This window comes from Falco cherrug, chromosome 18, assembly GCF_023634085.1.
Source record: "Falco cherrug isolate bFalChe1 chromosome 18, bFalChe1.pri, whole genome shotgun sequence".
Classification (NCBI taxonomy): domain Eukaryota; kingdom Metazoa; phylum Chordata; class Aves; order Falconiformes; family Falconidae; genus Falco; species Falco cherrug.
Genome location: NC_073714.1, coordinates 6242444 through 6270360, shown reverse-complemented (window position 1 = coordinate 6270360; position 27917 = coordinate 6242444). Strand labels below are relative to the sequence as shown.

General features: G+C 57.7%; 4 protein-coding genes across 6 annotated transcripts; 3 read left to right on the top strand and 1 right to left on the bottom strand.

The window, feature by feature from the left end:
• The first annotated feature begins 77 nt into the window (after positions 1-77).
• LOC129734194 (uncharacterized) lies at positions 78-5323 on the top strand. Its single transcript, XM_055696394.1, has 2 exons — positions 78-3811; positions 5207-5323. The coding sequence occupies exons 1-2, from the start codon at positions 2771-2773 to the stop codon at positions 5321-5323; spliced, it is 1158 nt and encodes a 385-aa protein (XP_055552369.1). The 5' UTR covers positions 78-2770.
• On the top strand, positions 5277-7950 carry BOLA3 (bolA family member 3). Its single transcript, XM_055696050.1, has 4 exons — positions 5277-5407; positions 6526-6649; positions 6830-6918; positions 7842-7950. The coding sequence occupies exons 1-4, from the start codon at positions 5369-5371 to the stop codon at positions 7905-7907; spliced, it is 318 nt and encodes a 105-aa protein (XP_055552025.1). The 5' UTR covers positions 5277-5368; the 3' UTR covers positions 7908-7950.
• A 95-nt stretch (positions 7951-8045) lies between these two features.
• Positions 8046-17035, bottom strand: MOB1A (MOB kinase activator 1A). Of its 3 annotated transcripts, none has more exons than XM_055696049.1 (6): positions 16931-17035; positions 12466-12632; positions 11397-11490; positions 9477-9610; positions 9211-9374; positions 8046-8686 (listed from the first exon to the last, which is right to left on the bottom strand). In XM_055696049.1, exons 1-6 carry the CDS (start codon positions 16939-16941, stop codon positions 8609-8611), a joined length of 648 nt encoding a protein of 215 aa, XP_055552024.1. In that variant the 5' UTR covers positions 16942-17035; the 3' UTR covers positions 8046-8608. The 3 variants fall into 3 exon arrangements, with proteins under 3 accessions (XP_055552024.1, XP_005438173.2, XP_055552023.1); XM_005438116.4 differs by lacking the exon at positions 16931-17035 and adding an exon at positions 15027-15182; XM_055696048.1 differs by lacking the exon at positions 16931-17035 and adding an exon at positions 13270-13537.
• A 1780-nt stretch (positions 17036-18815) lies between these two features.
• On the top strand, positions 18816-26930 carry MTHFD2 (methylenetetrahydrofolate dehydrogenase (NADP+ dependent) 2, methenyltetrahydrofolate cyclohydrolase). The gene is given in 9 exon segments (XM_055696047.1): positions 18816-18881; positions 18883-18917; positions 21237-21421; positions 22295-22417; positions 22912-23064; positions 23149-23256; positions 23630-23722; positions 25093-25218; positions 26034-26930. Coding segments are annotated over 9 exon segments (1014 nt in total). The 5' UTR covers positions 18816-18830; the 3' UTR covers positions 26174-26930.
• Positions 26931-27917: the final 987 nt, after the last annotated feature.

Below are 27917 nucleotides of genomic sequence, written 5' to 3'. Positions count from 1 at the left end.
CTTGTCCCACTCACGCCAAAGCCAAAGGGGTTGTGGCGTTAAGGGGGATTCGCTGGGGGAGGAGGGGGGGGGGGGGGGGCATGTTTTTAATTGCTTCGGGGTGGGATGGGGACCTAATTTTGCAGCAGGTCGCGGCCACAATGGTGCTAGATCAACGCCCGCGGTAGAAACCCAGGGGAGAGCTCGGCGCGGGGAGCCCCGACGGGCTCCCACCACCCCACTTCGGTTTTTCCGGCCGCGATGCTTTGCCTCGGGCGGGAAACGGGGGATGCATTTCGTGGGGGGTCGTGTCCCCCCCCAAGTCTCGATGCTCTCGGGATGAGGCATGGGAACGAGAAGGAAACCAGAATCCCTGAGGTGCCTCAATTGCTGATTTTTCCTTTTAATACTGGAGTATGCTTTGTGGGCTCTATAAGGCATATTTTTATTAAATGAAATCTTCTAATAAAAACGGTGCTATGGTGTTTTAACAAACTGTATCACGCTTCTGCCTGATTCCATCTCGCTGAGGTGCTACTAATGTATATACGAAACTAGGGAACCAAGAAAAAAAAAAAAAAAAAAAAAAAAGAATCTAAAAGCAATGTCGTTGAGAAGGAAGTTTACTTTTCCGGAGCGACAGCTCGAAGCGTGCCGGGAGCTGGTTGGGTTTATGCAAACTGAAAGTGGTGCTGCGTCGGAGGGGACCCGCCGACCAGGCTCGCGGTGGAGCTTTTTCCCCGTCGGTGCGGGGCCAGGGTGCTGGCAGGAGAGCCGTGCGTGGGTGTGGGGCTTGGACGAGGTGCTCAGCTGCGGTGCTTGGCCACACGTCGTGGATGTGGTGCTTGGATGCGCGTGGACACGGTGCTCGGGCACGGTGCTTGGCCACGCATCATGGACACGGTGCTCGGGCATGGTGCTTGGCCATGATGCGTGGACATGGTGCTTGGGCACGGTGCTCGGACATCACGTGGGGTCATGGTGCTCAGCCACGCATCATGGACACGGTGCTTGGCCATGATGCGTGGACATGGTGCTTGGGCACAGTGCTTGGACATCATGTGGGGTCATGGTGCTCAGCCACACATCGTGGACATGGTGCTTGGGCACGGTGCTTGGCCATGATGCGTGGACATGGTGCTTGGGCACGGTGCTGAGACAGGGTACATGGACACGGTGCTTGGCCACGCATCATGGACGTGGTGCTCAGGCATGGTGCTTGGCCATGATGCGTGGACATGGTGCTTGGGCACGGTGCTCAGCCACGATGTGTGGATATGGTGCTCAGACATGGTTTGTGGACATGGTGCTCAGGCACGGTGCTCGGCCACGCATCGTGGATGTGGTGCTTGGATGTGGTGCGTGGACGTGGTGCTTGGCCAGGGTGTGTGAGCATGGTGCTTGGCCACAGGTGCTCGATCATGGTGCTTGGCCACGGTGCGTGGACATGGTGCTCGGGCACGGTGCTCAGCCACGCATCGTGGACATGGGGCTCGGGCACAGTGGTCTGCTGTGGTGCTTGGACATGGTGTGTGGACATGGTGCTTTGGCACGGTGCTCGGCCATGCATCGTGGACGTGGTGCTCGGATGTGGTGTGTAAACATGGTGCTTGGCCACAGTACTTGACCGCCGTGCTTGGATGTGGTGCATGGACACGGTGCTCAGGCATGGTGCTCGGATGTGGTGCTTGGACGTGGTGCATGTACAAGGTGCTCAGGCACGGTGCTTGGCCACGCGGTGTGTGAACGTGGTGCTTGAGTATGGTGCTCAGCTGCGGTGCTCAGACATGTGTGAACGCGGTGCTCAGGCACGGTGCTCGGCCAGGCACCATGGGCAATGGTGCACGGACACGGTGCTCGGCCACGATACGTGAACATGGGGCTCAGCCGTGGTGCTTGGACACAGTGTGTGGACATGGTGCTCAGCCAGGGTGTGTGAACATGGTGCTCAGCCGCGGCGCTTGGACATGGTGCTCAGCCAGGGTGTGTGACCATGGGGCTCGGACATGGTGCTCGGACACGGTGCATGGGTGCAGTGCTCGGGCAGGGTGCGCGGCCCGGCCCGTGGGGGTGTTGTGTATGCACGGTGCACGTGCACGGTGCAAGGGCATGGTATGTGGATACGGTGCTCTGGCACCGTGCATGACTGTGGTGCTTAGACACGGTGCTTGGGGCATGGTGCGCAGCCACGGTGCACAGCTGCGGTGCTCGGGGATGGTGCACAGCTGTGGTGCACAGACACGGTGCTTGAACAGGATGCATGGGCACGGGGAGGGTGCTTGGGCACGGTGCAAGGGCACGGTGCAAGGGCATGGCGCATGGACGTGGTGCTTGGGCATGCTCCAGATGTGGCGCTCGGGCACGGTGCGCGCCCAGCACGCGTGGACACGGTGTTTGGTCGTGACGCTTGGGCACATTGCTCAGCGCGGTGGTTGCTCACCATTCGTGGGCGTGGTGCTCAGGTGTGGTGCTTGGGCACGGTGCTTGCCCACCATGCACGGGCACGGTGCTTGGCTGTGACGTTTGGGCACGGTGCTTGGGCACGTGCTCGCCCACCACACACGGACACGGTGTTCGGCCGTGGCGCTTGGGCACGGTGCTCAGGCACGGTGGTTGCTCACCGTGCGTGGGCACCGTGCTCAGCTGTGGTGCTCGGGCACGGTGCTCGCCCACCACGCACGGGCACGGTGCTTGGCTGTGGTGCTTGGTGGTGGTGCTCAGGCACGGTGCTCGCCCACCACGCACGGACACGACGCTCAGCTGTGGTGCTTGGGCACAGTGCTCACCCACCATGCATGGACGTGGCGCTCAGGCGCGGTGCCCTGGTACAGTCGTGGAACTCGGGCACCACGCACCCCATGGCGTTTGGGCACGGTGCTCGCCCACCACACACGGACACGGTGTTCGGCCGTGGCGCTTGGGCATGGTGCTCAGGCACGGTGGTTGCTCACCGTGCGTGGGCACCGTGCTCAGCTGTGGTGCTCGGGCACGGTGCTCGCCCACCACGCGTGGACACGGTGCTTGGCTGTGGCGCTTGGGCACGGTGCTTGCTCGCCATGCACGTACACGGGGTTTGACCGTGGCACTTGGGCACAGTGCTCGCCCGCCACGCACGGACATGGCGCTCGGGCATCACGCACCCCACGGCGCTTGGGCACGGTGCTTCACCGCGGTGCCGGAGCATGAGCGCGGCACACGGTGCCCAGCCGCCCCTCAGCCCCCCTGCACCGTGCGCTGCCGGTGCCCACCCCACACCCCCATCACCGGGACCCCTCCTGGCACCGTGCCCCAGCACTGCGCCCCCCGGCGCTCAGCACCACGCTTGGGCTCATTCCCCTCCCCAAATCACCGGTGTCCCCCCACGGTGAGGGCTCAGCCGGGCATCCCGCTTCTGCCCGTCTCTTGTTCTTTTTCCCTTTTTTTTTGCCCTACCCTCTTTTTTTTTTTCCTTTTTTTTTTTTTTCATTTTTTTGGGGTTTATTGGTGCTACTCTCTTCCCCTTTGGCTTCCCGTTGGCGCTGGGGCAGCAGCCCCCCCGCACCCCCCAAACCAAGGCAAATACCTCAACCCCCCCAAGCCCCGGCAGCGAAGGCAAGCGAAACCGGGGCGAATCTTTCCGAAATCAGGGATCCTTTCGCAGCGGTGTTTTTTCCTTAATTTTTATTTTAATTCCCCCCGCCCCTCCTCCTTTAATCCCTTTCTGCCCAGGTTTTTTCCTCATTTTTCCGCATCCTTCAGGGATTACCAAACCGCCGGAATTGCAGCCTCATTTTTCTTCCAGGAGCAATTTATTTTGATTTTTTTTTTGGGGGGGGGGGGGGACGGACGGCAGGTGGGTTTTTGCAGCCCTGCCCCCCCCCCCCCCCCCCCAAAAAAAAAAGTGTTCGAAAAATTGAAAATTTAAGCGCCGTTTCTTCTCAGATTTGGGAATTCGGTCGGAGGCGGGGGGGTTCTTTTTGGCGGTTTTGTTGGGTTTGGTGGGATTTTATTTTTTTGGGATCATTGAGGAGGGGAGGTGGGACGGCGGCAGGCGGAGGGAAGGGGACACCGCGGGGTGTCCTGGCGGCTCCGAAAAATTCACACTTGAAGATTTCTTGGTCGGCTCGGGACTGTGGTTACTTGAAATGAAGTTTTTTTCCGGGGCGGATCGAGGACCGGTAGATTTTTTTCCCATGTCTCAAGGCAATAGGATTAATGTGTATTAAACTGTAGATACTTCTAGGACAGTAAATTTATGCTGATAATTTTATTTTGTATAATTTTTCCCTGTTTCTTTTTTTTCCCCTTTCTTTGTGGTTTGTTTATTTCCCCGCCCCCACCCTTAACACCCTTTTCTTTTTCCCTTTCCCCCCAGTGTTTTGGTAAATTTATTTTTTAGGATGCCTAAAAATTGCAAGTTTGGATCCTTCCCCCCTCCCTACCCACCCCCCTTCCCTGGTTTTGGTTTTTTTTTTGTTTTGTTTTGTTGTTGGGTTTTTTTTGTTTTGTTTTGTTTTTGTTGTTGTTCTTTTTTTTTAATTTGTATTTTATTCTAAGTTACGCGCGGCCGGCCGGGTCGCGAAATGTATTATTCCTGATATCTTTAAAATATTGTGGGTGTTTTAATAAATTTTATATTTATTTTTTGCACTCAACACGCAGCCCCCGCGTTCTGTTTCCTGCTGGGGAAGCGGGGCAGGATGGGGCCCTGGGGGGTGGGGGATGGGGCCCTGTCTGTTGGGGGGGTGGGATTGGGCCCTGGGATGGGATGGGGGGATGGGAAGGGGTGCTGTCTGTGGGCTGGGGGGGGCAGGATGGGGCCCTGTCTGTGGGGGTGGGGCAGGATGGGGCCCTGTATGGGACGAGAGGGGGGGGCAGGATGGGGCCCTGTCTATTGGGGGGGTGAGATGCGGCCCTGGGATGGGATGGGGGGATGGGATGGGGGGGCAGGATGGTGCACTGGGTATGGGATGGGGGAACAGGATGGGGCCCTGTCTGTTGGGGGGGGGGGGGGAGGGCAGGTTGGGGGTTTGTCGGGGGATGGGGGGGCAGGATGGGGCCCTGTCTGGGGGATGGGGGGGCAGGATGGGGGCTTGTCTATGGGGTGGGGCAGCATGGGGCCCTTGGAGGGGGAGGGGGGCAGGGTGAGGCGTTTATGGGGGGGCGGGAACAGGATGGGGCCCTGACTGAGGGTCTGTCAGCCCCCCCTCCCCCTCCGGCGGTGACTGCAGTGCCCGGCTCCCGCCAGGATCCTCCGAAGCGGAAGGGGTCGCTGCGGCAGAATTGGTGCCGCCCCGGCCCCGCCCCCTGCAGCGGCCCCGCCCCTTGCAGCGAGACGCGCGGCGATTGGCTGGGCGCCGGATGACCCTCCCCGCTGCCCGTAGCGGGTCGGGCGCGCGCGTCGCGCAGCATGGCGGCGGTGGCAGCGGGGCTGCTCTGCCGCGGGCCGGTGCGTGTCCTTTTCCCCCCCCCCCCCCCGGCCGGGGTTAGGGGTGGGGGCCTTTGTCCGCTGTCCGAGACACTCCCCAGTGCTGGGGGGGGGTGTCCGTCTTCCCGCGTCTCCCTCTGTGTGTGTCCGTCCGTCCCCGTCCCCCCCCCGGTGACGGTAGGTGCGGCCTGCGCCTCCGCGCGGTGAGTGCCCGGCGGGGGGGCTGCCCCCGCCCGCGCGGTAAGTGCCGGCCCCCCCCCCCGCCCCCGTCCCGCGACCCTCACCCCCCCTCGGGGGCTGGTGATAGCAGCCTTCCCCCCTCGCCTCACGGTACCTCGCCCCCCGGTGAAGGATGCCTTCTCCCCCCGTCCCGGTACAGCCTGCCCCGGTGAAGGCAGCCTTCCCCCGCGCTCCTCCCGGTACCCTCACCACCCCCCCCCCCCCCCCCGCCCCCCCAAGGTGAAGGCAGCCTCCTCTGACCCCTCCCGGTAAACCCCCCCCACCCCCCCACCCCCGATGAAGGCAGCCTTCCTCCCCTCCTCCCCGTACCCCCCTCCCGGTGAAAGCAGCCTTCCCCTGCCCCTTCCCGGTACCCGCCCCCCCCCCCCCCCCCCCCCCGTGAAATCAGCCTTCTCCCCTCCCTGCCCTGGTTACCACCTTTCCCCCCCCCCCCCCCCGCGGGTACAACCGGCCCCCCGGTGAAGGCAGCCTCTTCCCCCGGTAAGCCCCTTCCCCAGTGAAGGCAGCCTGTCCCTCCCCCCCCACCTCGGTACACCCCCCCCCTCCCCCAGTACACACCACCCCCACCCGGTGAAGGCAGCCCCTCCCCCAGTGCCAGTGAAAGCAGCCCCCCCTTGGTGCTGGTTAAGGCAGCCCCCTCCACCTGCAGTGCTGGTGAGGCCAGCTTTCCCCTCACCCCCTCCTCCGGTGACCCCCTCCTTGGTGCTGGTGAAGGCAGCCTTCCCCGCCCCCCCCGCCCCAGTACACTCTCAGTGAAGGCAGTATGCCCCTTCCCCCCCCCCCGGCCCCATCTCCCAGTGGTGCCCTGCTGCTGGTGATATTGGTGCTCTGCCCATGTGCACAAGGGGGGTCTCCTGCAGGGTCCCCCTAGTGTTTTTTTTGCCCCCCCCCCCGCCCAGCTCCTCCTGCGCTGCGGCTCCCGGCGCGGCTTCACCTCGCAGACGGACGGGGAGGCCCGTGTGACCCAGGTCCTGCGCGAGAAGTTCCCCCGCGCGTCCACCATCAGAGTCGTGGATATCTCAGGTACGGAGAAAGCGCTTTATTTTGTTCCCCCCCCCTGTCCCAAACCGTCCCTGCGCTTTGTGAGGGAGGAGTCGTGTCTGTCCCCACCCCCCCCTTGCTGTAGGACCCCCAGAAGGATCAGGAGCATGGGGGCACAAAGGACCTCCCGCTGAAGCGTTTGCTGCGCTTTTACCGTTGCAGGTGGCTGCGGTGCCATGTACGAAATCCACATTGAGTCCGAGGACTTCAAGGACAAGCGAACGGTGCAGCAGCACCAGATGGTGAACCAGGTGAGGGGGGCTTGGCGGGGGGGGGCGACTGCACCCGGGCACAGCGTGTGTGTGGCACTTGGAGCTGTGCGTGCGCGCAGCGCTTACAGCCGAGCGTGCCGCCTGTGTTGCTGAGCACACTGCAGGCAGCGCTGCGCTCTTTTACACGCCGACCGTGCGTGCACAGCGCCAGTTCTGGTAGTTGTGCACGCTGAATCACAAGTGCCGTGCCCGACTGTGGCATGCTCAGTGATGTGCTGCACACGCAGGGAGCGCTGTGCGGATGCCTGAGTAGTGTAGCTCTTGCTTCCCCGTGTAGCGCCATGTGTGCGCACGCTCGGTGCCAGCGCTGTGGTGCTGCACGCAGAGGATAAATGCTGTGCCTGCACATGCTTCTCTTACAGCACAGTCCATCTGTCCTTCCTGGTGATACAGAGTGTAGCTTTCCCCCCCGCCCCCCCCCCCCCCCGAGTGAGCTACACTTAGCACAGTGCTCAGAGTAGGGCACCAGGCTGCGGGGCACGATTGCGTGCACACCCACCAAGTGCTGTGAGGGAATCGGGGGGGTGTGTGCATGCTGACAGCAAACCTGCCCTTCCCCCCCAAAATCAACAGCGCAGCCATTCCTTTGGGGGGGTGGGTGTGCAGCACTCCCAGCTGGGCCTTTTGCCATGGCCTGCGGGCACGGTGTGTCTCAGCCTGCCCTTCCTCTCCTCCCCAAAAATAAACACCACCGGGCACTGCAGGGCTAACCCGGGCTCACGCTGCGTGCACGCACCGAGCGCTGGAACAAGGTGCTGCATCACTTTTGAGCTGCAGCTCAAGCTTTCTGTGGCGTGTGTGCCCGCTCTGGGAATTTGAATAGTGCAGCTGTAGCTCAATCAGCCATTTAGGGGGTGCGCAGGGCTCCCCAACCCCTCCGTGCCGGTGCTTGTCTGTTGCAGGCACTGAGTGAGGAGATCAAGAGCATGCACGGACTGCGCATCTTCACCTCCACACCCAAGCCTTGACCCTCGTGTCCTGACCCTGCAATAAAGATGCTCTTGCCTCCCCCCCCCAGTGCTGCGTTTTCAATTAAGGCACCTGTGCAGGGCTGGGGGAGGTGGGGTCTGCACAAGGGGGAGAAGAAGAGACAGCTCCCCTTCGGCTGGAAGAGAAAAGTTTTATTTTATTGCTGGGCCACCCACTGCTGCTGCCCCTGGGAACACCAGAGAGCGAGCTGCTCTTCTCAGCCCAGGGACAGGCTCCCCTCGGGCCAGGCACTTTTTTTTCCCTCCCCCTGCCAATGCTGCTGCCAGAGGAGAGCTTAAGGCTCTGGGCCAAAGTGCACCTCTTTTATCCAAAAATAAGCAGAGCCGCGCTGCTCACAGGCCGAGCACCGTGGTGTGGGGGCCAGAGGGAAAACAAACTTTGCCTCTGGGAGTAGAAAGCAGCCGTGCGGCACTCGGAACTTCACCCCATGCCTGCGGGGAACAAAACCGAGTCCCGGCTTCAACCAGACTGTGGTTCTTGCGTGTCGCCTAGAAAATGAAGCGGACTACGCGGGGCACATCACAGCCAGCAAGTTTTAAAACAACACAGGCTGTCGCTGCTGCAGAGTAGAAATGATGCTCGGCCTCGGAGGACAGCTTGCATCGCAGAAGGTGAAGCGTAGAAGTGGCTGGCGTACAAAGCGGAAAGGAGCAGCCAAAGGGTCCTCCGGGGAAAGTTTTTATCTGTCCTTGGAGCCCAGCTTCTCAATCAGTTCCTGCAGAGGCGCCAACTCCCGCCTGTCGATCAAGTTGAATTCCTGGCAGGGGGGAAAAAAGCAACACGAAAACTAAAGGTGCCACTCAGCTCTGAGGGAAACACATCCGGCCACCGCACGCGTGCTGGGGGTTGCAGCTGCCTCGCCCCGAGAAATTCAAGCATTTCAGGGCAACACCACTTTTTCTACTGTGCTGCTGAAGTCACACGTGCAGTCACCGAACAGGCTGTTAAAATACTGGTGAGGGGGGAAAAACCCCCAAGCCCGGTTTCTTTAGCTGCAGGCCGATAGCTAAAACCGAGGGAAATTTGAGCATTTACAGCTGACTTTGGCCACGCTTCCTGAAAAGAGAAAAAAAACCCCCAAAGCAACAAACCACCAAAAAACCAAACCCACAGCGCTGCAGCTGCATGATTTGCACGGTACGCAGGGTGTGAGCCGAGCGTATCTTCTGGCGCACGCCACAGCTGTAGATCTTCAAAGAGCGAGGTGGCGCTTAAAGTCCAGCTCCCTTTAAAAGCAAACGGGGAAGAAGAAACCCCAGAGGCCGCCGCTTTGCAACTTGCCTGCACAAAGAAGATAAAGTGCTTGAAGGAAGTGTTGAGGTGGGCCTCCTCCTGGAGCCGCATGACGGAATCGAAGTGCTGGTGGTAGATGTGGGCGTAGACGCGGAACAGCCGCTTCAGGATCGTCTTGGCCACCGACATGAAGTTCTTGGGAAAAGGGACGCCTGAAATGCACCAACCCACACGGACGAGTCCTTCAGTTCCATGGGAAATACCGAAGCGAGACGGCTCGGTCCCATACGCGAGGCCCGCTCTGTCACGCTTACCGATCTTTGAAGGGAAGAGCGTTTCGTCATCCAGCTGGTCCTGCACCCACGTCATCAAGTAATCGATGTACTTCGGAGCCGAGCACTTGATCGGCTTCTTTATGTTGGTGCCGTCCGCCCAGTGGTACTCGTACCTGCGGGGAGAGGGAAGGGAAATAAATTCTTGGCTCCCTGAGGAAAAACTGCATTTTCAGGCGCCGTGGCTTCCCGCTTATCTCAGAGGATCCCAGACACTCGGACTCCTCAAAGCGACAAGAGAAGCGTTTTGCTTTATCAAGTTTCCCCAAGCACAAAGCAACAAGAGGCAGCGTTTGACCCTCAAAACAGAACTTCAGCCACTTTGTGGCAACCTCCTCTGACATCACCATTTCCTTAAAATGAGACAAAACCTGGCCAAAGAGGAAGCGTCTGGGCCATCGCCCACCAGCCCAATTAATTCACCTTTGGCTTTCTGACAGTCTCCAGGAATCTGACACTCCCGCTCCCCAAGACGGCCAACTTCTCTGAGAGGCCGTCCCCAGGGCTGCCCGTTAGCCAAAGGCTCTTGGAAGCCACCAGGTCAAATCGACACACATGTGCTCATCGATCCCACGGCTCCTCCGAACCGGGCAGACGTGGACTGTCATGCCACGTGACAACGCAACCTGCTTTCTCCGAGATCTTTTGCAAAAACCCTTAAAAAGCAGAGGAACGCCCCCCCCCCCCCCCCCGTTTTGGCTGTCGCCTCTGTTTTCACTTGTCGTAGGTCACAACAGTGCCATTTAAACAGGAAGTCGTTACAGGAAACGTCCCCGAATATAGAAATGAGAACTTGCAATCCAGATACTTCTTGAGTAGAAAAGCGAGGCAGGATGTTACACAGCACCCTAAAAATACTGCCCACCAGCCAGACGTCACGCTGCTGCCCCAAGAACCTCGAGCAACCGTACGAGCGAGATACCCTGCTGTAGCTTCCCCTCGGCAAAACACACAAGCACAGAACCAACGCCTACTAAGTCTTCTCCCTGCAGGTATTCGCACCTCCTAAAAACCTCCTAAAAACAACGGAGCCTGCGCTGCTCCGACTTCCTCTACAAAGTAGTTGCACATCAGCCAGCTAAATGTGCCCCCCAAAGCCCACCGCCCACGCTTCTCGCCTGGGTGCCAGCGCGAACCAAGGGACACCAGCCCCTAAAAGCGCCTTGGGACAACACGCACTCCCCATGCTCTTTTCAGCACTGGGATAAGTGTTAACATTTTAGACAACACCAGCCTCGATGAGGTGTAGGGATCACAGGACCCCAAAGATGCTTAGCCGTTCCCTCCTGCACCTACCAGTCTTGATAAGCATGAGGTTCCCTTCCCAGCTTGAACTCTCCACAACAACAGCGGTGCTGGGCTGCTCTCTTCACCCCGTCGCACGCACCGTAAACCAACCCGAGCGCGCACCGTCTCGCACCCCACACTGGCAGCGGCAGCTTTAGAACCGCTCGTGCTTAGAAAAACCCTGCTACAGCCTCTTAGAACACTGGCTCTGCAAAGGCAGCACATCGTAGAGGTTACTACGAGACTCCGACAGCAAGACCAGACACTTCCAGTCAGGTTAGATCTCTCCTTTTCTTTAAAACAAACCATTTCAACATCACATCTTTCCAAACCCGATCGACAGGGGGAAAAGAGATCCCCAGTTGTGCTTCCCCTGGACAGACGTTCAACGGACAGACCAAACGACAGCTACCGACGCCACACAGCCTCTCTGACAAGACTGTGTGGCTTCATGTGTGTGTAAATGACACCTGGGAGCATGATGCTGCGCCTCAACCTGATCCGGACATGTCCCAGCCTCTTTCTGGAGTCTTTCTACACACGCTTGAGCAACCTGCACACTCGCGTACTTCCCCGCGTAGGAATTGCGGCCACAGCCCGCAGTAAACTCCGTACCTTGGTCCTGCGGACATGACCGGACAGCTCACCTCCGTGCAGAACTCCGTGATGGTCCCGTACAGCATGTTGATTTGGTTGAAGAAATCCACCGCTGGAAAGGAAAAGCAGCCAGTTTACTCAAAAATGCAAACACAAAGCGGACCGGAGCACCGGTGTGCTCTCATTCAGCTGACGCAGCCTCCGAGGATCACCGTTGTGGGGATGAACGTCCCACAAAACTCTCACCCCCCTTCTGTACAACACATGGACAAAACATTTTGATCATCTAGGAATTCGGATTGCTCCGTCAATTTTTCCACCGTCTGGCTACCGCCTCTAACCAATTTGTACAGCACGAAGCTCCATTAGCCTCCCGTACCTTGGAAATGACTGCTTTAGGTTCCAGGCACCTTTAAAAACATACCTCAAAAACCTGATTGATTTTGATAATACTGGAGACACCTCCCTTAGGTTGAACCCCTAACTCACTGCCTTCCATCGCTCAAAACTACTTTTTCCTCCTCCAGTCTTCAAAGGAATGAAGTTCAAGGCCAGGGAGAGCAAGTGCTAAAAGCAAAATAAATTTGCAGTATTTGGCTTTTTCAGCTCTGCACGCAGCAATAATAAAACGAAAATAGAACCAAAAAAACCTCCACAAACATAGGGTTCAACGGAGAAAAGCATTCTGCTTTTTCCCTGGACTGTTTGCTGCCACCGTTTTTGCAGCCGATAGTGCTAACCAAATATCAACACCTGGGGCTTACTCCCCGGTACAAACCCAACCATTCACAGAACTAATAATTTTGCAAGTCTGAAGTCAAAAAACCCACCCCAAAACCACAATGGCACAGGTTCGTTTCTCGCTTCTGGAACGCAACCCCCCCTCTGGTGCGGGGCCTGACCACCGTCGGCACGTCACGCCGCTTACTTTCCCTTTATCTCAATTCAGTTACCTAAATAGAGCATGCCTGGGGTAAGAATTTCATCTGGGGAATTTTGAGGTTCTTTATCAGGATAAAACCCAGAGATTTTCAGTTTTTCCACTCCACCTCCATGCTTGGGTGGGTCCCTTTTTCACAGGGCTTACTGTTAACTGCGATCCACTCATTAAGGTCCTCTCCCTCCGGCAACATAACCGCTTGTCTAAGGTTACCGCTCCCCAGAGTCGCTTCTGCATGTTTCAAGAGTTCATACTGATGGGAACCTTCGGGAATATTCTTCTTTGGTTTGAATGTTTTCGAAGATCGACTCCCACTGACACGAGAGAAAACATTTCCAGTTAGTCCTTTAGCAGCGTTCCCTTCCCAGAAATACTTCCCCTGTTACCCCTTGGCATACGGCACTTTTAATCGGGGTGACACCGGCCCTTCCCCGTCTCCCCTGCCGTCAGGGGAACAGATCCTACGTGCAAGCCACGGTGTTTCAGTCGGTGTCACAAAAAAAGCTCCCTGCACACCTCCCCCTTTCGCCTACCCTTTTTTTTTAAAAAAAAAATCAAACATCCTACGCAAAGGCCCAAAGACTCATCAAGCAACAGTTGCTTTCGATTGCAGAAAGGAAAGCCCACGTAACTCTGCCAGGGAACGAAACGACCGGCCGACTGCCACTAGGTCAGTCTGACAGCGGCACATATTAGATGCCAAGCGCTCAAACACACCGTAGGAAACAGCTTGCTAAAAATAGCGACTTAATAGATTCCAGCCCTGAAATGCAAATCGCCACCGTAATCTTCCCTTACTGTGCTGCACCGACAGCTGCGCTCAGCAGCCAAGCCATCACACAGCTCCTGGCCAAACTCCCCCCATCCCTCCGACGGGGCCACCAGCACCGCAGCCTCTCCCCAGACAGCCCAACGCTGCCAAAACCTGCATGAATTTCGCTACGTCTCAACCTCAAAATGTTAACTTTCAGCCCCCGCCAGCTCTCTGCTCCTGAGCGAGGATGAGCAGGATGGCCAGGGCCAAAGCTTGGGGAAAACGGGCTTGTCCGGCGAGTGCTGCTTGGCGTTGGTGGCATCCCGGCCCCGTTGCACACAACCGGACGCGCTGGGGTGACACACACCTCGCGGCAGCTTCCTGCTGCAACCCAACGGCTTTGCACACTCTTGTTTATGCGCAACGCTTGGTGTGGAAATAAAAGACCTTTAGATCCAGCTCACTCTTAAACCAAGCTGCTGCCTCCTGCTACAGCCAAAACGCAGCCCCGGTGTGTTGCTGACCCTAGGCGGAAGGTCCCAAAAGGCAGACCCAGTGCATCGTCAGCCCTAGGGAGAGGCTCCCCAGCCCTTTCTGGTGCCACAAAACGCCTCCAGTCCTCGTCCACAGAACCTACCGGGCCTTAAGAGCCAGAAGCCCTCTCACGCTTTACAAATCTTCACATCTATGACACAGGTATGCAACAGCCCATCCCCTGCAGCGTGTTAAAGATGCATTTTCTACACCACATACCTGCGGGTCTACCAAATTAACAGCGTTTCCCCTGCAAATCAGGCCTGCCCCACCTCAGAGGGCAGCCCCTCACACAAGCACCAGCCAGCACCCTTGGCAAGGCACCGGAGCTTGTCCACAGATGCAGGATAAGGCCCACCTAAAGCCCACCCAGGTAGAAATCCCATGTCCCCAAAGTCCACCCAGGTGGAAGCCCCACACCCCCAAAGCCCCCCTCCCCATATCTGCCACTAAAGCAGAACATCCCTGCAAGCACCCCCACCCTTCAGGGCCTCCCCAAATTCCCCTGGAAGACCAACCCCTCAAAGTCTCCCCACCTGGAAGGGATTAACCCTCACAAGAGAACCCTTCCCCAGAGCCTGCCCTCTATGACTGCCCCCCAAAAGGCTTTCCATCCCCTCACCCCCGCCCCCAAAAGCCTTCCACAGCACCCACCCAACCTGGGGTGCCAGCCCTTTCCGGCTGCCAGCCCCCCTCCACAGCCAGACCTGGGACCCTACCCCTGCAAGGCACCCCTGCCTGCCTCCCCCAAAAACATCACACCCCGGGCTTCCTCCACAGAACTACGCTCCTCCCCGTGCCCCACCAGGCCTTCCTCCCAAGGTCTTCCTCGGTCCCTTTTCATGCATCCCCAAGGACTCTTTTCAAAGCCTTCCCCACTCCATACAGGTCCAGGGACCCCCCTCAACACCCCCCCCCCCCCCGACCCCCAGGGCCTCTGTCCAAAGCCACCCAGGGCTCCCCCTAAAACCTCCTTGAAGAGCCCTCCCGTGTGTCACCGCAAGGCCCTCCTCATCCCCTGGACCCCAAAAGCCTCCCTCAAGGCCCAGGACGCCCCCAAACCCAACACCAAACTCCCGAACCCACCAGCCCCCCCACAAGGCCTCCCTCAGCACCCCCTGCCGCAGGAACCCCCGCAAAAGCCTTCCTCCCCCCTCCAGTCCCAACCTTCAAGACCACCCCCAAGCGCCTCCCCCCGCTCAGCACCTCTCACAGACCAACTCCAACTGCCCTCCCCCCACAAAATCTCCTCACAACCCCTCCAAAGCCCCTCACAGACGCCATCCCTCAGAGGCCTTCCCCGCCAAAGCCTCGCATGCAGCACCTCCCCAAAAGACTCCCCTTATTCCTTCCCCCCAAAGGCCCTCGCAGCCTCCCGCAGCCCCCCTGCCCTCGGAGCCCCCCCGGGCCGGGCACTCACAAGAGGAAGCTCATGGCGAGGGGCGCCGGGCCGGGCTGAGGGGACGGGGGCGCCGCCGGCTGCTCGCGCGCGGCCCCAGCTCCCTGCGGGCCCCGCCCCGCCGCCGCCGGCTCTCGCGAGAGTTCCGCGGAGGGCAGGGTTTGCTGCGGAAGGCGGGGCCTGGGGAAAGGGGCGGGGCCTGGGGAAAGGGGCGGGGCCTCGCTCGGCGCCATCACCATGGCAACAGCCACACGCGCTGATGTCCACGTGGGTCTGTGCAGGCTTCGGCGCCCCCCACGGGCTTGGGCACCCCTAAAGCACCTCTCCAGGGACCTAGGCACCCCCAGAGACCCCTGTAGGCCTCAGTAGCCCCCACGGGCCTGGGCACCCCCCATGGGCGTGGGCACCCCTGAAGCAGCTCTCTAGGGCCCTAGGCACCCCCAGAGACCCCTATAGGCCTCAGTAGCCCCCATGGGCCTGGGCACCCCTAAAGCAGCTCTCTAGGGGCCTGGGCACCCCCAGAGACCCCTATAGGCCTCAGTAGCCCCCACGGGCCTGGGCACCCCCCATGGGCCTGGGCACCCCTGAAGCAGCTCTCTAGGGCCCTAGGCACCCCCAGAGACCCCTATAGGCCTCAGTAGCCCCCACAGGCCTGGGCACCCCCCATGGGCCTGGGCACCCCTAAAGCACCTCTCTAGGGGCCTGGGCACCCCCAAAGTTCCTCTCCAGGGGCCTGGGAACCCCCAGAGACCCCCATAGGCTTTGGTACCCCCCCATGGGCCTGGGTACCCCCAGAGTTCCTTACTGGGGGCCTGGGCACCCCCAGAGCCCCCCTCCATGGGCCTGGGCACCCCCAGTACACCCCCACAGGCCTGGGCACCCCCCTAGAGGCCTGGGCACCCCTAAAACTCCTCTCCAGAGACCTGGGAACTCCCAGAGCCCCCCTGCCCTGGCCCTTAGTTCCCCCAGTGGGCCTGGGCACCAGCACAGCCCCCCGCCATGGGCCTGGGCTCCCCCCCAAGGGCCTGGGAACCCCTGAAGCTCCTCTCCAAGGACCTCAGCACCCCAAGAGCCTTCCCCCATGGGCCTGGGCACCCCTCATGGGTCTGGGCACCCCAGAGCACCCCCATGGTCTTGGACACCCCCCATGGGCCTGGGCACTCCTAAAGCTCCTCTCCAGGGGCCTGGGAACCCCCAGAGCCCCCTTCCCATGGGCCTGGGCAGCCCCCTACCATAGTTCTTCCCCCAGCAGGGTCCCCTCTGCAACTCACATGCTCTTCCCCACCCCCCTTCAACCCTCCCTGATAACTCCCACCATCTTCTCCCAGCATCTCTTCTTCAGTGCCACACTGGGTTGGGCCCGTACATCCCCCCAGCCCCGGAGCCCCCGGCTGCTACCTGCGAAGCTGTCGGTAGGGACCAACTTCACAAGCTGAAATTCCCCCCAGACATCCTCAAGTTTGTCAAACCTTTTTCCCAGAGCTGATTTCTGCAGCTTTTTACCCTTTTTTTGCAGATACACAAATCCTCTAACCTACGTCTTAGCACAGAGCTGCTGTTATCGACCTAAAAAATTACTTTTAAATCCAGGGAGCGACCACGGCTACTATAAACAAGTTAAAAACTAAAATAAATGCCGTGAGGTTATTTTTGCTGGTGGCCAGGCCACCTCCGGCAGCTCTCACAGGCGGCATAGTGTGGGGCTGGCTCTGGTGGGACCATGGCTGGTGATCCTCGGTATTTCCTGAATGCTCAGGGAGCCATAAAAACCTCTCCAGGCTTTACCGAGCACCTCAATGACCTCGGGATAAACCTCCAAGGCTGCCCAAAGGGTACGTAGGGAAAAGCTAAGGAAAATAAAGGTGTGGGAGGTGGCTCATCTCGCTTAGTGCAGGCTCCTGACGATTTAGAGACTCTCCTTGTACCTCTTCTCCATGCAGCGTTCTTGCTTCCTTCTCCGCGATACCAGGGAGCATCGTTTACGCCTGTCCAGACCCGACCCATTGCCGTGAGCTGCCCGATGCCACGTGGGATCTGTTAAAAAAACATATTGACGGCATTTAGTTTGGGACAAGAGCGTTTAATTTTTCCACCCATGGAGAGCATGGCCAGAAATGGTGGAGAAACACAAATGGTGAGTAACGGCTCCCTCTCATCATCGATGGATGCTGATGGAGGGCCACCCCGTGCCTGCGGAGGTGTGGGATTGGATTCTTGCCCTGCCGTGCCGGGATTGCTCCTAGCTGGGAGCGCCCGGTTTACCCCAGGTTTTGTGATGCCCGAGATGGGGTGGGATGGTAGCAGTGACATCCTGCAGCAAAAATCTTCCCTATTTTTGTAGCAGCTAAATTGCCTGTCCTGTGCACATTGGCTTACTCCCCAAACCAAGTTTAAAATTAACCCTAACCCCGGTGCTGTGTTTAATCTCATCCCAATCCCAGACTCAAACTCTAGCCCCAACCTGAATCCCATAGTTAACTACATCGCAGGCTCAAGCCTGGCTCAAGCCCTGATCCCAGCCCCATATTTAGCCCTAACTCCAATCCCAGCCCTAACTCCAGCTCTAGCATCAATCCCAGCCCCAATCCCATTCCCTCTCTCAGCCCTAATTCCACCCTAACCCCCAGGTTTTGCGCTGCCCAAGGAGGGGTGGGATGATACCAGCGACAACCCGCAGTGGAAATCTTCCCTTTATTTTGCCGCAAAACTACCCATCCTGGTGTGCGTCTGCCCAGTCCCAAACCCAAGCCTAAGCCTAACCCCAACAGCAGCCCAGTTTCAGATGTACTCACAGTCCTACATCTAATCTCATCCCAATCCCAGCCCCACAGTTAGCCCTAACTCCAATCCCAGCCCTGACACCAGCTCTAACACCAATCCCAGCCCCAATCCACGCCCCTATCCCATTCTCCCTCTTAGCCTCGATCCCAGCCCTGATCCCAATCCCGATCCCATTCTCCCTTAGCCCCGATCCCAATCCTGATCCCATTCTCCCTTAGCCCCGATCCCAGCCCCAATCCCAATCCTGATCCTATTCTCCCTTAGCCCCGATCCCATTCTCCCTTAGCCCGATCCCAATCCCGATCCCATTCTGCCTTAGCCCCGATCCCAGCCCCGATCCCATTCTCCCTTAGCCCCGATCCCAATCCTGATCCCATTCTCCCTTAGCCCTGATCCCAGCTCCGATCCCAATCCCGATCCCATTCTCCCTTACCCCCCGATCCCAGCCCCGATCCCATTCTCCTTTAGACTCGATCCCAATCCCAATCCCGATCCCATTCTCCCTTAGCCCTGATCCCAATTGCGATCCCAGCCCCAATCCCATTCTCCCTCTTAGCCCCAATACGTGCCCCGATCCCATTCTCCCTTAGCCCCAATCCCTGCCCCATCCCCTTGTCCTTTTCAGCCCCAATACCAGCCCAACCCCCACCCAAACCGCAGCCTTAAACTTGACCCCCAGCCCTGACCCCCAGCCCTAACCCCGACCTCACCCCAGCCAATGAGCGCCGCCGTGCCCAATTAGGGAGGCGAAGCCCCGCCCATCTCCACCTATCACCGCCCTCCTCTCTCTCCGCACCGCCCACACCCTCTCCCGAGCGCCTCTCCTACCCCCAATCGCAACCGAAGACCGCCCGCCACGCCCCGCCTCCTTTCTCCACTCCACCATTCAATTCTGCCCTCCGCGCCGCTCGCCGCGGCGATTGGCTGCCGCCGGCCGCCAGGAGGGGAGGGACCGGACCCTCCGCGCTATATAAGGCGGCGGGCGGAGCGGCCTCCCGCAGTGCCGCCTCCCGCCAGGTGACCGTCGCTACAGCCGCCGCTGCTATGGCAACCGCGCTCTGGCCGCTCCGCGCTCTCGGCTGCGCCGCGCTGCGCCCCCCGCGGCCGCCGCCTGCACCTCAGCGCGCCCAGGTACGGCCCGGCCAGGGCGGGGGCCGCAGGCAGGGGCAGCAAGGCCCGCCCGGCCCCTCCACCCGGCCGCGGGATGGGTTGAGGAGGGGGCGGCCGGCCCGGACCCCCCGCACACCCCTGGGCAGGGGCCCGGCGCTGCGGTGCCGGGCTGAGCGGGGCGGCCCCCAGCGGCCATCCCGGGCGGTGCAGGCTGATGAAATCCCGCTCCCGCCTTGCGTGGGGTGCGCTGGGCTCCCCCCGCCCGGGCAGGGGGGCCCCGGCCCTGCCCGCACCCTGGGGGGGGGGCGCGCTCTGGGGGCCGGCCCGTAGGCTCCGCGGGGCTGGAGCGGTGTGAGGGGCCGAAGTCCCCCCCAGCATCCCCCGGACGGGGCGCCCGCTGGCCTCCTCTGCCCTCCCTGCTCATCCCACCGCTTCCCTGCAGCTCCCGGGGGGCTGGTGCTGCTTCCCGCCCCCCCCAGGGCCCAGGCTGGGCACCCCAGCCCCACCGAGGGGGAAGGTTCAGGCAGGATCTGGGCATGGGGGGGTCTCCAGCTTGATGAATTCCCCTTTTCCCAGCTGGCCAGGTGCTTGGCACAATTTCTTTTACATCTAAGCAGATGGATGGGAATTCAGCTGGGAAGCTACGATAAGAACTGGGGAGCCGCTGGGCTGGGGTTTTCCCAGTTGCTGTTAAATAGGTTTCCCTGGGGTGGTTGCTCTCCGGGATGAAGTACCACTTAATTTCCAGTAAACGAGGAAAAACCTACGTATTTGAATAGGGCAGGGATTAAGAAAGCGCAAAAGATCCTCAGCATCTAAGTATCCGTGCAAAAGGCTTTCCCTTTTTTCCTTTTTCCATTCCCTCCCTGGGATGGTACCTTGCAGCTGCCCCGTGCCGGCGTGTCCGGAGCGGTTCTCACGGTGGCTCTTCCCAGTTGGCAGCTGGCCCCGGAGCTCCAGGATCAGGATGGGACCTAGAGAAGGTCAGAAGACAGCAGTGCTGGGCTCAGCGTGGGTCCTGGTATGAGAAGGTCTCTCCTTGAGGCAACTGATGGAGTTTTCCGGAGAAACTGCAGCGGTTCAGCTTCTTCCACTGGGATGGGGTGGGGGGAGCTGGCACTCGGGCTTTCTCCTGTGGGCCAATTGTCCCCTGGATTCCTGGGGCAAGTTGAGTGGCTGGTGGAGTTGTGTTCGCGACTGCTTTGGAAATATTTGGGGAAAACATCATAAATGACAGGAACGCTGTAGGAAACAGCTTTGCCTGCTCCAGCCAAGAGGTGGGAATAACTGGGCTGGGGGCTGAGGCGCTGGTCGGACAGCCAGGTGGCATGGCAAGGCTTCAGCGCTGCGGTCAGGTCTGGAAGTGAATCCTCTCACAAAGGCACCGGTGAATGAGAACAGTGTTGAAAGAGGTACAGTGATAACCTGGAGGGAGAAAACCGAGCGTCAGCGGTGCGGGCAGCCATGGCCTCCCAGCTCGCTGCGGGTCACGCCAGTCTTTCTATATACTGCTGCAGGGTATCCAGTTGCTTGGAATGAATTTGGCAGGGACTGGCTCATCCCGTTACTGATTTAGGCTAGAAATGCACGCGAGGAGCTGGATTGATGAACAGTCCTTCCTGCTCCAGCTGGATGTTGGAGCCTGGCGGGGGAAGGTGACACCCCGTACCCCCAGCCCAGCTTCAACAGCCTGGAGCTAGGACCGTAGCGGTGGCAGCGATTACTTGAGCAGGGGAAGGCATGAGATGGGCTTGTGCTATGCTTGATGGGCCAGCGGTCTCGCCGAGGGATTTTTAGGGGATGAGGATGTTGAGGAGCAGCGCTGGGTGTGGAAGTGTGGCACGCCATGCCTCCTGCGCCACGTCCAACCAGCCAGAATTACTCGATAGACCTCTGGTGGTGGAAGCTCCGAGTTCTACTTCATGCAAGTCCTTTTTAGCGAAGCGATCGTGCCTTCCTCAGGGATGGGTGACTGGCTTCCTAAAAATGGGAGCTAAGGCTTGAAACGCGTGCCAGGCAAACGAGAAACGCGGAGACTGTGCCCTGCAGAGAAGAACAGTGTGTATGCTTTTCTCGGGCTGCGCAAATAATTTGGGCTCTCCAGCAGTCTCATTTGCTGATCCTGGCTTTGGGCAGTAAATGAAGACTGAAATATGCTGCTTAACGTGATTTGCATAAAAGTGCAATAAGCTTGTAAGAGCTCCAGTAAAAGAGCCTTTTCCACCCTGGCTTGTGGTTGGCATCTTTTTTTTTTTTTTTTTTTTTTCCTGGTCTGCGTTGCACAGAGTTTGGATTTGATGGTCCTCATGATGCTGACCGGTAACACTTGATCTGTTGCAGAAACGACGCGGTGGTGATTTCTGGCAAGAAGCTGGCCCGGCAGATCAGGCAGGAAGCCCGTCACGAGGTCGAGCAGTGGGTAGCGGCCGGAAACAAGAGACCCCACCTCAGTGTCGTTCTTGTCGGTGAAAACCCAGCGAGTCACTCCTACGTACTGAACAAAACCAAAGCAGCTGCCGATGTTGGTATGTCTTTGTGCTCCGCTCCAGGAAAGCGCAGCGAGTGGCTGGTTTATCTTCCCTGAGTTCGGAGTCCTCCGTGCCGGGGGAAGCTGGCTGGGATGCATCTGTCTGGCAGCTTCTCACCTCAGCTGCGTGGCAGTTCATGTTTGCCGCGGCGTTTTGGCTGCCTTCATCGCTGCGCTGGGGTTGTAGTTCACAGATGTGGCTGACACATGCTTTGTGACATTTGAACCCTTCAGGGCAAACGTCAAGCTCTGTAGTTGGCATTTTCAGGCTTCCTAGGGCCAGGTACAGCACAGACAGGGCTCTGATTTCCTTTTTCCTCGACTGCCTGAGATGGAGCCATCGTTCAGCCACCTCCGACTTCTGCCAGCCTTGCAAGCCGAGGTCCTGCTTGGTGTTCAGCCAAGTATGCTTCTGGAGGAAATGTGCTGAAAGGGGTTAGGGGCAATAAATGGTTTAATTTTCCTCCAGTTCTGTGCTCCTGATGCCTTATTTTTTCTATTTTTTTTTTTTTTTTTGGCTGACATCCCCTTCTTTCTGTGTCAGGAAGGGACCGCAGGATGGGCAGTTGCATCTTCATTGTAGCATGCCGTGGTTGGCTTTCTCTAAGCCCTCCCTGCATGCAGAGGGTCTTGGCATTCAAATAGGTCATTAGACCGATGCTAATGGTCCTGAACCATCACTCGCAAGACTTGCGAGGGTCTCCTGCCTGGGAGGTGCTCGTTGTTACACAAAACACACAATCCTTGGTGTGTGCCTGTCAGATCTGGTAGAGCAATGAAACAGGACAGCTTAAATCCGCACGGATTAAGGAAACTGCTGTCCCGCTTGCGCAGATGTGGCTCTAACGCGGTGCTTTCGATGGTTGCGCAGGAATCAGCAGTGAAACCATCCTCAGGCCGGCCTCTATCACTGAAGAGGAGCTCCTGGATCTGATCAGCAAACTCAATAATGATGCCAATGTGGATGCCCTGCTGGTACAGCTTCCTTTACCCGGTGAGTAGCTAGATTTCCATCCGTTTCACTTGTACGTAAACTTTCTGTGGGTTTGTATGTGCCAGAGGGGAGGAGCAGCACAGGGGCTGTCCTGTGACACCAGAGGTGGCATCCTGCCACCATGCAACTTGAGGATGATGCAGCTACTCCATCACCCAGCTGCCTGTGGGAGTTAAGTTGCTGGAGGGGTGGGTCACCGAAATCTATTCTTGTGTGGAGAGTATCAGCTTCCAGAGCTAGAGGATTGAACTGGGTTGTGACACTTGAAGCTGCCTAAAAATACCCTCTCGGCATTAGCAACGTGGTCCCAAAGCAGTTCCAGTCCCCTTTTGCTGGGAGCTGTTGGCCTTGACCTTGCTTAGACGTCTTGAGTAGCTTGAAGCCTCCAAACTCCGCACGGGGCTGGTGCAGCAGGTCGGGGCTCTGGCTGACTGCAGAGATTAGGGGTTTTTTTTGGCTGATCCTTGGGGTTAAAGCTCTCTGCTCTCCTCCAGAACATATCGATGAGCGCAGGATTTGCAACGCTGTGACTCCAGACAAAGATGTTGATGGCTTTCACGTGATCAACGTGGGGCGCATGTGCCTTGACCAGGACTCCATGCTGCCAGCCACCCCGTGGGGAGTGTGGGAGATCATTAAGAGAACAGGTAAGCTGCTGCAGTGTTTGGCTGCTGTCTGGCGTAACCCCAGCTCGTGTCTGTTTGAAGAGATCCCCATCTTGGCCTCTGCAGGCATCCCGACGCTGGGGAAGAACGTGGTGGTGGCTGGCAGGTCGAAGAACGTGGGCATGCCCATCGCCATGTTGCTGCATACGGACGGCAGGCACGAGCGGCCGGGAGGTAGGAGCTTGGTGGTCTCGGAGCCTGGGCAGATGCAGAAGGAAACCCTCTGCCTGTCCTGCTGGCCTCTTCAGGCTCCTACAGCCGTCCTGGGAGCGCCTGGGGAACTCTGGCCCACCCCGTGGGCTCAGGTCAAGGTTGAGGAGTTAACTCCACGCTTTAAGTCTGTCTTGTAGCATTTTGGAGCCTTGTTCAGTGAGTCCTTGTCCTTTTCCGTACCAGATCCCCTCCTCTGACTCCGTGGGCTGCTCCCTGGGGTTTGTCATCGGGCTCTGATAAATACATGGGTGGTCCAGAGCGGGGAAGACTTGGAGAAGCGGCTCGGTTTGGGTAATAAATGTGAGTTAAAAAGCTCCGCCTCCCCCTCTTGTAGGTGATGCCACAGTCACAATATCCCACCGCTACACTCCCAAGGAGCAGCTGAAGCAACACACGATCCGCGCTGATATTGTGGTAGCGGCAGCAGGTAGGACCCGGCTCCGATCGCGTGGGCAAGGTGCTGGCGTGGTGTTTGCGTGGGGCAATCCTTGCGCGTAGGAGGCAATGCCGCTGGCATCAAATGCCCTGGTGCCTTATCTAAAGCAGCTCTGGTGGCTGACAAGACCTGCTGTAGGTGAGGGCTTGGGATGGTGGGCGAGGGGCTGTTTGAGCCAGGCAGTTTATCCTGCAATTAAGCATCAGAGCCACAGACTTGCCCTTCCTAGCAAAGGAAACCTTTGAAATGTAAAATAACATCTGGCAGGAGGGCTGGCTGTGCCAGCGGGCACCTGGTTGGATCTGGAGAACAGCTATAGACAGGCCCCGTTGTGCTCGCAGACAGCTCTGTATTTATGTGAGGAGGAGGAGGAAAAAAAAAAGCCATCTGCTTACCTAGAGGTGGTCACAATGCTGGGGGACAGCTGCAGTGCCATCCTCGGGTCACTCGGAGGTGTAATCCTCTCCAGGTTGTATCCTTGGCACGGAGGTAGATCATAGTTAGAGGTGCTGAGCTGACTTGGGGTGTCTGTCTGGCAGCAGAAGCAGGGTGTGAGCCTGTGTGGCGGGAGGAGAGAAAATTGGGTTGGAAATTGGGTGTGAAGAGACAAGGGGCTGGAAGGATTAGAAGCGGTGGTGAAGGTGACAGCGCGCGTGATGACGGCAGAAGTGCTGCTGGTGGGTCAGATGAGTTGCCAAAGGTGGTGGGCAGAGCAGAGGAAGGCTTGCATGAAAGGGTTAACTAAGGGGGGGGGGGGGGGGAAGGAGTTCCTCCCTGGGTCAACTGAGGCCACAGGATCTGGCAGAACCAGACAAACACACCCCACCCTGGGAGGGGGGCTCAGCCACCACAAGCTGCTGCTCCCCCTCCCCCTCTCCCTGCCCTGCTGGGGGTTTTACAGCCCCTGGGTGAAGCCAGGGCCTCTGCCGAGCTGGCTCGTGGTGGTTTCAGATGGGTTGTGGTGGTCTTGGATGGGTTGTGGTGGTCTCAGACGCTGCTCCAGCTCGCTGACATAGCATGGGTGCAAAAATGTTGCTGGAGCTGCGTGAACAACCGCAGACTTGAAATGCGGTAAAGTTCCAGCTTGGAGAGGATGCTGCGGTCCCAGCAGCTCCCTGGGGGTGGATTCCAGTTCTTTACACTCGGGGGTGATTGGTAAACCACTCTGACTTGCTGGATTGTACCATGGTGGGTAGGTCTGCGTTCCATAGGGTCACTTAGGAAAGACCCTCAAGCTCGGAGTCCAACTGTTCTGTGGGGCAGGAAGGCCCAGGTGGGTGGAAACACAACGTGGGGGCCGGGGGGGTGGGGTGGGGGGCTGTTCTGCACCGCCCTGAGCGTCTGGTGCTGTTTTCTTGCAGGCATACCCAACCTGATCACAGCTGACATGATCAAAGAAGGAGCTGCGGTGATTGACGTGGGAATAACGAGAGTGCAGGATCCTGTCACCGCCAAGCTGCGGCTGGTCGGGGATGTGGATTTTGAAGGTACGGGAAGGCTCCGCGCCCGGCTTCTGTAGCAGGAAACATCCAGATGTGCTGAGAAAGGGGGGAGGAGGCCCCGGTTCGTGCAGCTGAGCAGGTGTGGACTTTTGCTTGTGTTCTCTTGCTTGGTGCATCAATATTGTACCGTATGCAAGGGTGCAGCCTCCTCCCTGTAGTATGCCATGAGGAAGCTGTGTGCTGCCAGGCAGAGGAGACTCATCCTGAGCCGAAGCGGTGAGGTGGCTTTGCCTCGTAGCTCCAGTCCATTGCTTGTACCGCTGCTTTTAAATAAAAACAGGCAAAACTTACCTTCTGGCTTGCTACTCGCTGGCCTTGCTCACCGCTCCGCTGCAGCGATGCCCAGATGGGCTGTTGGGGGGGGCTCTGCGCTGCTGGGTGCCTGGTGGAAGACACCAGAACCTCCTCCTGGAAGAAAGAGAGAGGGTGCATGTTCACATCGTTAGTGTTTATTGAGGCTGCCCTCAAGGGTGGGCGTGAAGACCACATCTAGTCTTGGGTTTGGCACTTCTGTTCTAGAAATCCAGGTGCTGGAGCTTGCTTTTAGCTTTTCCCCCAAACTCAGGCTTTGCAGTTCGGCACGCTCAGTAGCGGGGGTGGATGGACTTGGGTGTGCTCCGTCCTGCCCTGGCTAACGAGGTGGGGAAAACAGTCCACCTTGGGAATCTACTCTTCCTTAGCTGGCAATCCCGAAGGAATTGGAGCCAAGTTAGATTGGTTGTGGCTTCTTCCTAGCCAGCCAGCTTGGTAAGCGATGGAAAGAGGACTCGGATGCTAAACTTGAGCTTTCCCTCCGGCAGGGGTGAAGAAGAAAGCCAGCTACATCACTCCGGTCCCTGGGGGAGTTGGGCCCATGACGGTTGCCATGCTGATGAAGAACACCATCATTGCTGCCAAGAAGGTCTTGAAACCCAAAGAGCTGCAAGCATTAACTGCTTAACGTGGGACTCTTTAGCACTGAAAACAACATTCCAAACAGATTCCCAAACAGGCCGATAGAAAATGCAATATTTCTATTTATTGTATGGGAAGTGGAATTGCCTATTCTGAAGTCACAGGTATTTACGGGAAGCTGAAGCATATGCACATTAGTTGTACTAACGTGTAAGCACCTACACTCCTGGCCTACTCGTGCTAGCAAAGCTGCTTTTCGTTTAAGCTGGCTCTTCTCGGCCGCCTGCCCTTGCAGGGACGAGGCAGCGGTTGGGATCCTGGTCCTGGGAGCTCCGCGTGGCGTTGGCGATCCCAGCAGTGCAAAAGCAATGGCCTTCGTGGTTCTCAGCAATGCTCAGTCTGCCCGCACTGCTTGCGTTTGACTCGTGCTGCAGTCCTCTAGTCAGTGCTGGCTGTTTGGTTTGAGTTAAGCTCTTCTCTAGAAGTTACTTGAGGGAGAAAGAAAAAAAAAAAAAAAAAAAGCCATATGTCTCTTCTCAGCCTGTGTGAGGTTCTGGGCAGTGACAGATCTGTTACGTGTTCTGGTGTGCAGCTAAGCCTTTTGGGGTTGGTTTTTTTTGCTATTTGGATGGTAACTTTTTTAAAAAGCCTTTTTTCCTAACCAAAGAACAAGAGGGGAGGGCTGTTGGTGTCTGTGCTGGGTACAAGGGAGGGTTCCTGGACTGTATTGTAAAGCGTGCAAGTATGTAGTGAATAATGCAGGCTAACTCTAAATAAAGGATGAAAAGACACACAAAACCCAACCCTGCTTGCATTCTAAAATTATTACTAAGTCTTTTGCTTCTCCCAGAAAAGGAGAGCTGCCCCAGCACTTGTTTATTAAAGCCCTGGCTGTGTGAGCTCCCTTTTGCCCCCGCAGTGCAGGGTTAGGTCTGGCTTTCTCCCCAGGCTCAGCCAGGAGCTTGAGCATCAGCATCTTCATCATCTCACTGTCATGCCTGAACAAAACCTCACCAGCTTCCTGACTGTTTCCTAGCTCCATTCATCTGACAAGAAACTCATTAGAGGACTAAGTTTATATCTGTGAGCTCTAATTACCCACTGAACATTAACCTTACCTGAAGGTTGCAATGCCTTGGGCAGGATGGAAGAACTTAAGACCCCAGTGTTGTTTGTGGGCAGCGAGGCGAGTCCTTCCTCTCCACATATTCCCTGGAAAGGCTTGTTGTGATGCTAAAGGGCTGTTGCTTATAAAAAGACTGAACACATGGGCAGGAAAGCTGAGGTTTGAGGACTCTGCACCAGAAACACACTAAGAGCTGAGACTCATTGAAACAAGGTTTATTGGGTTGTATCACCGATAAATACAAAATGGTTAAAGTGGTACCGCAATGGAGGTGGCAAATCTGAGATGCTCCACTGTTTTCAGATAGAAAAAAAAAAAAAGTATAAACCACGTGTGAACCTTGCAAAATGGACAAATTTAGTCAAAACAAGCTGGATGCTAGAGTGGCTTCAGCTCTGCTCTATGAAACATCAACCCAGAGTCCGCAAAGCCTTTCTGGGGGTGTTGCGCAGTAGAGCTGATGTACTGGATAAAGCAAATTAACCTGTTTGATTAAAATCATAAGCCTACCTGTACCACGCTTCAGCTACCACACAGGAGATTGGTACAAAATGCTACAAAACAGACACGATGCGTTTGAGTTGAAATAGTTCTTAATGTTAACGTCAAGCTACGTGGCTCTCGCTTAAGTGGGGACGGGAGTTAATACTGCGTTAATCTCACC

What these genes read in the sequence shown, in the direction of transcription:
- BOLA3 (XM_055696050.1), top strand. Translation starts at nt 5,369, where the DNA reads ATGGCGGCGGTGGCAGCGGGGCTGCTCTGCCGCGGGCCG. An exon ending in GGCTGCTCTGCCGCGGGCCG is followed by an intron (nt 5,408 to 6,525) that starts GTGCGTGTCCTT and finishes CCCCCCGCCCAG; the next exon opens with CTCCTCCTGCGCTGCGGCTC. An exon ending in AGCACCAGATGGTGAACCAG is followed by an intron (nt 6,919 to 7,841) that starts GTGAGGGGGGCT and finishes TGTCTGTTGCAG; the next exon opens with GCACTGAGTGAGGAGATCAA.
- LOC129734194 (XM_055696394.1), top strand. Translation starts at nt 2,771, where the DNA reads ATGCATGGACGTGGCGCTCAGGCGCGGTGCCCTGGTACAGTCGTGGAA. An exon ending in GGGGGGGGGACGGACGGCAG is followed by an intron (nt 3,812 to 5,206) that starts GTGGGTTTTTGC and finishes GGCTCCCGCCAG; the next exon opens with GATCCTCCGAAGCGGAAGGG.
- MOB1A (XM_055696048.1), bottom strand. Translation starts at nt 13,394, where the DNA reads ATGCCACCAACGCCAAGCAGCACTCGCCGGACAAGCCCGTTTTCCCCA. An exon ending in TGAGTGGATCGCAGTTAACA is followed by an intron (nt 11,491 to 12,465) that starts GTAAGCCCTGTG and finishes TTTCCTTTCCAG; the next exon opens with CGGTGGATTTCTTCAACCAA. An exon ending in ACTTTATCTTCTTTGTGCAG is followed by an intron (nt 8,687 to 9,210) that starts GCAAGTTGCAAA and finishes CCCCCCTGCCAG; the next exon opens with GAATTCAACTTGATCGACAG.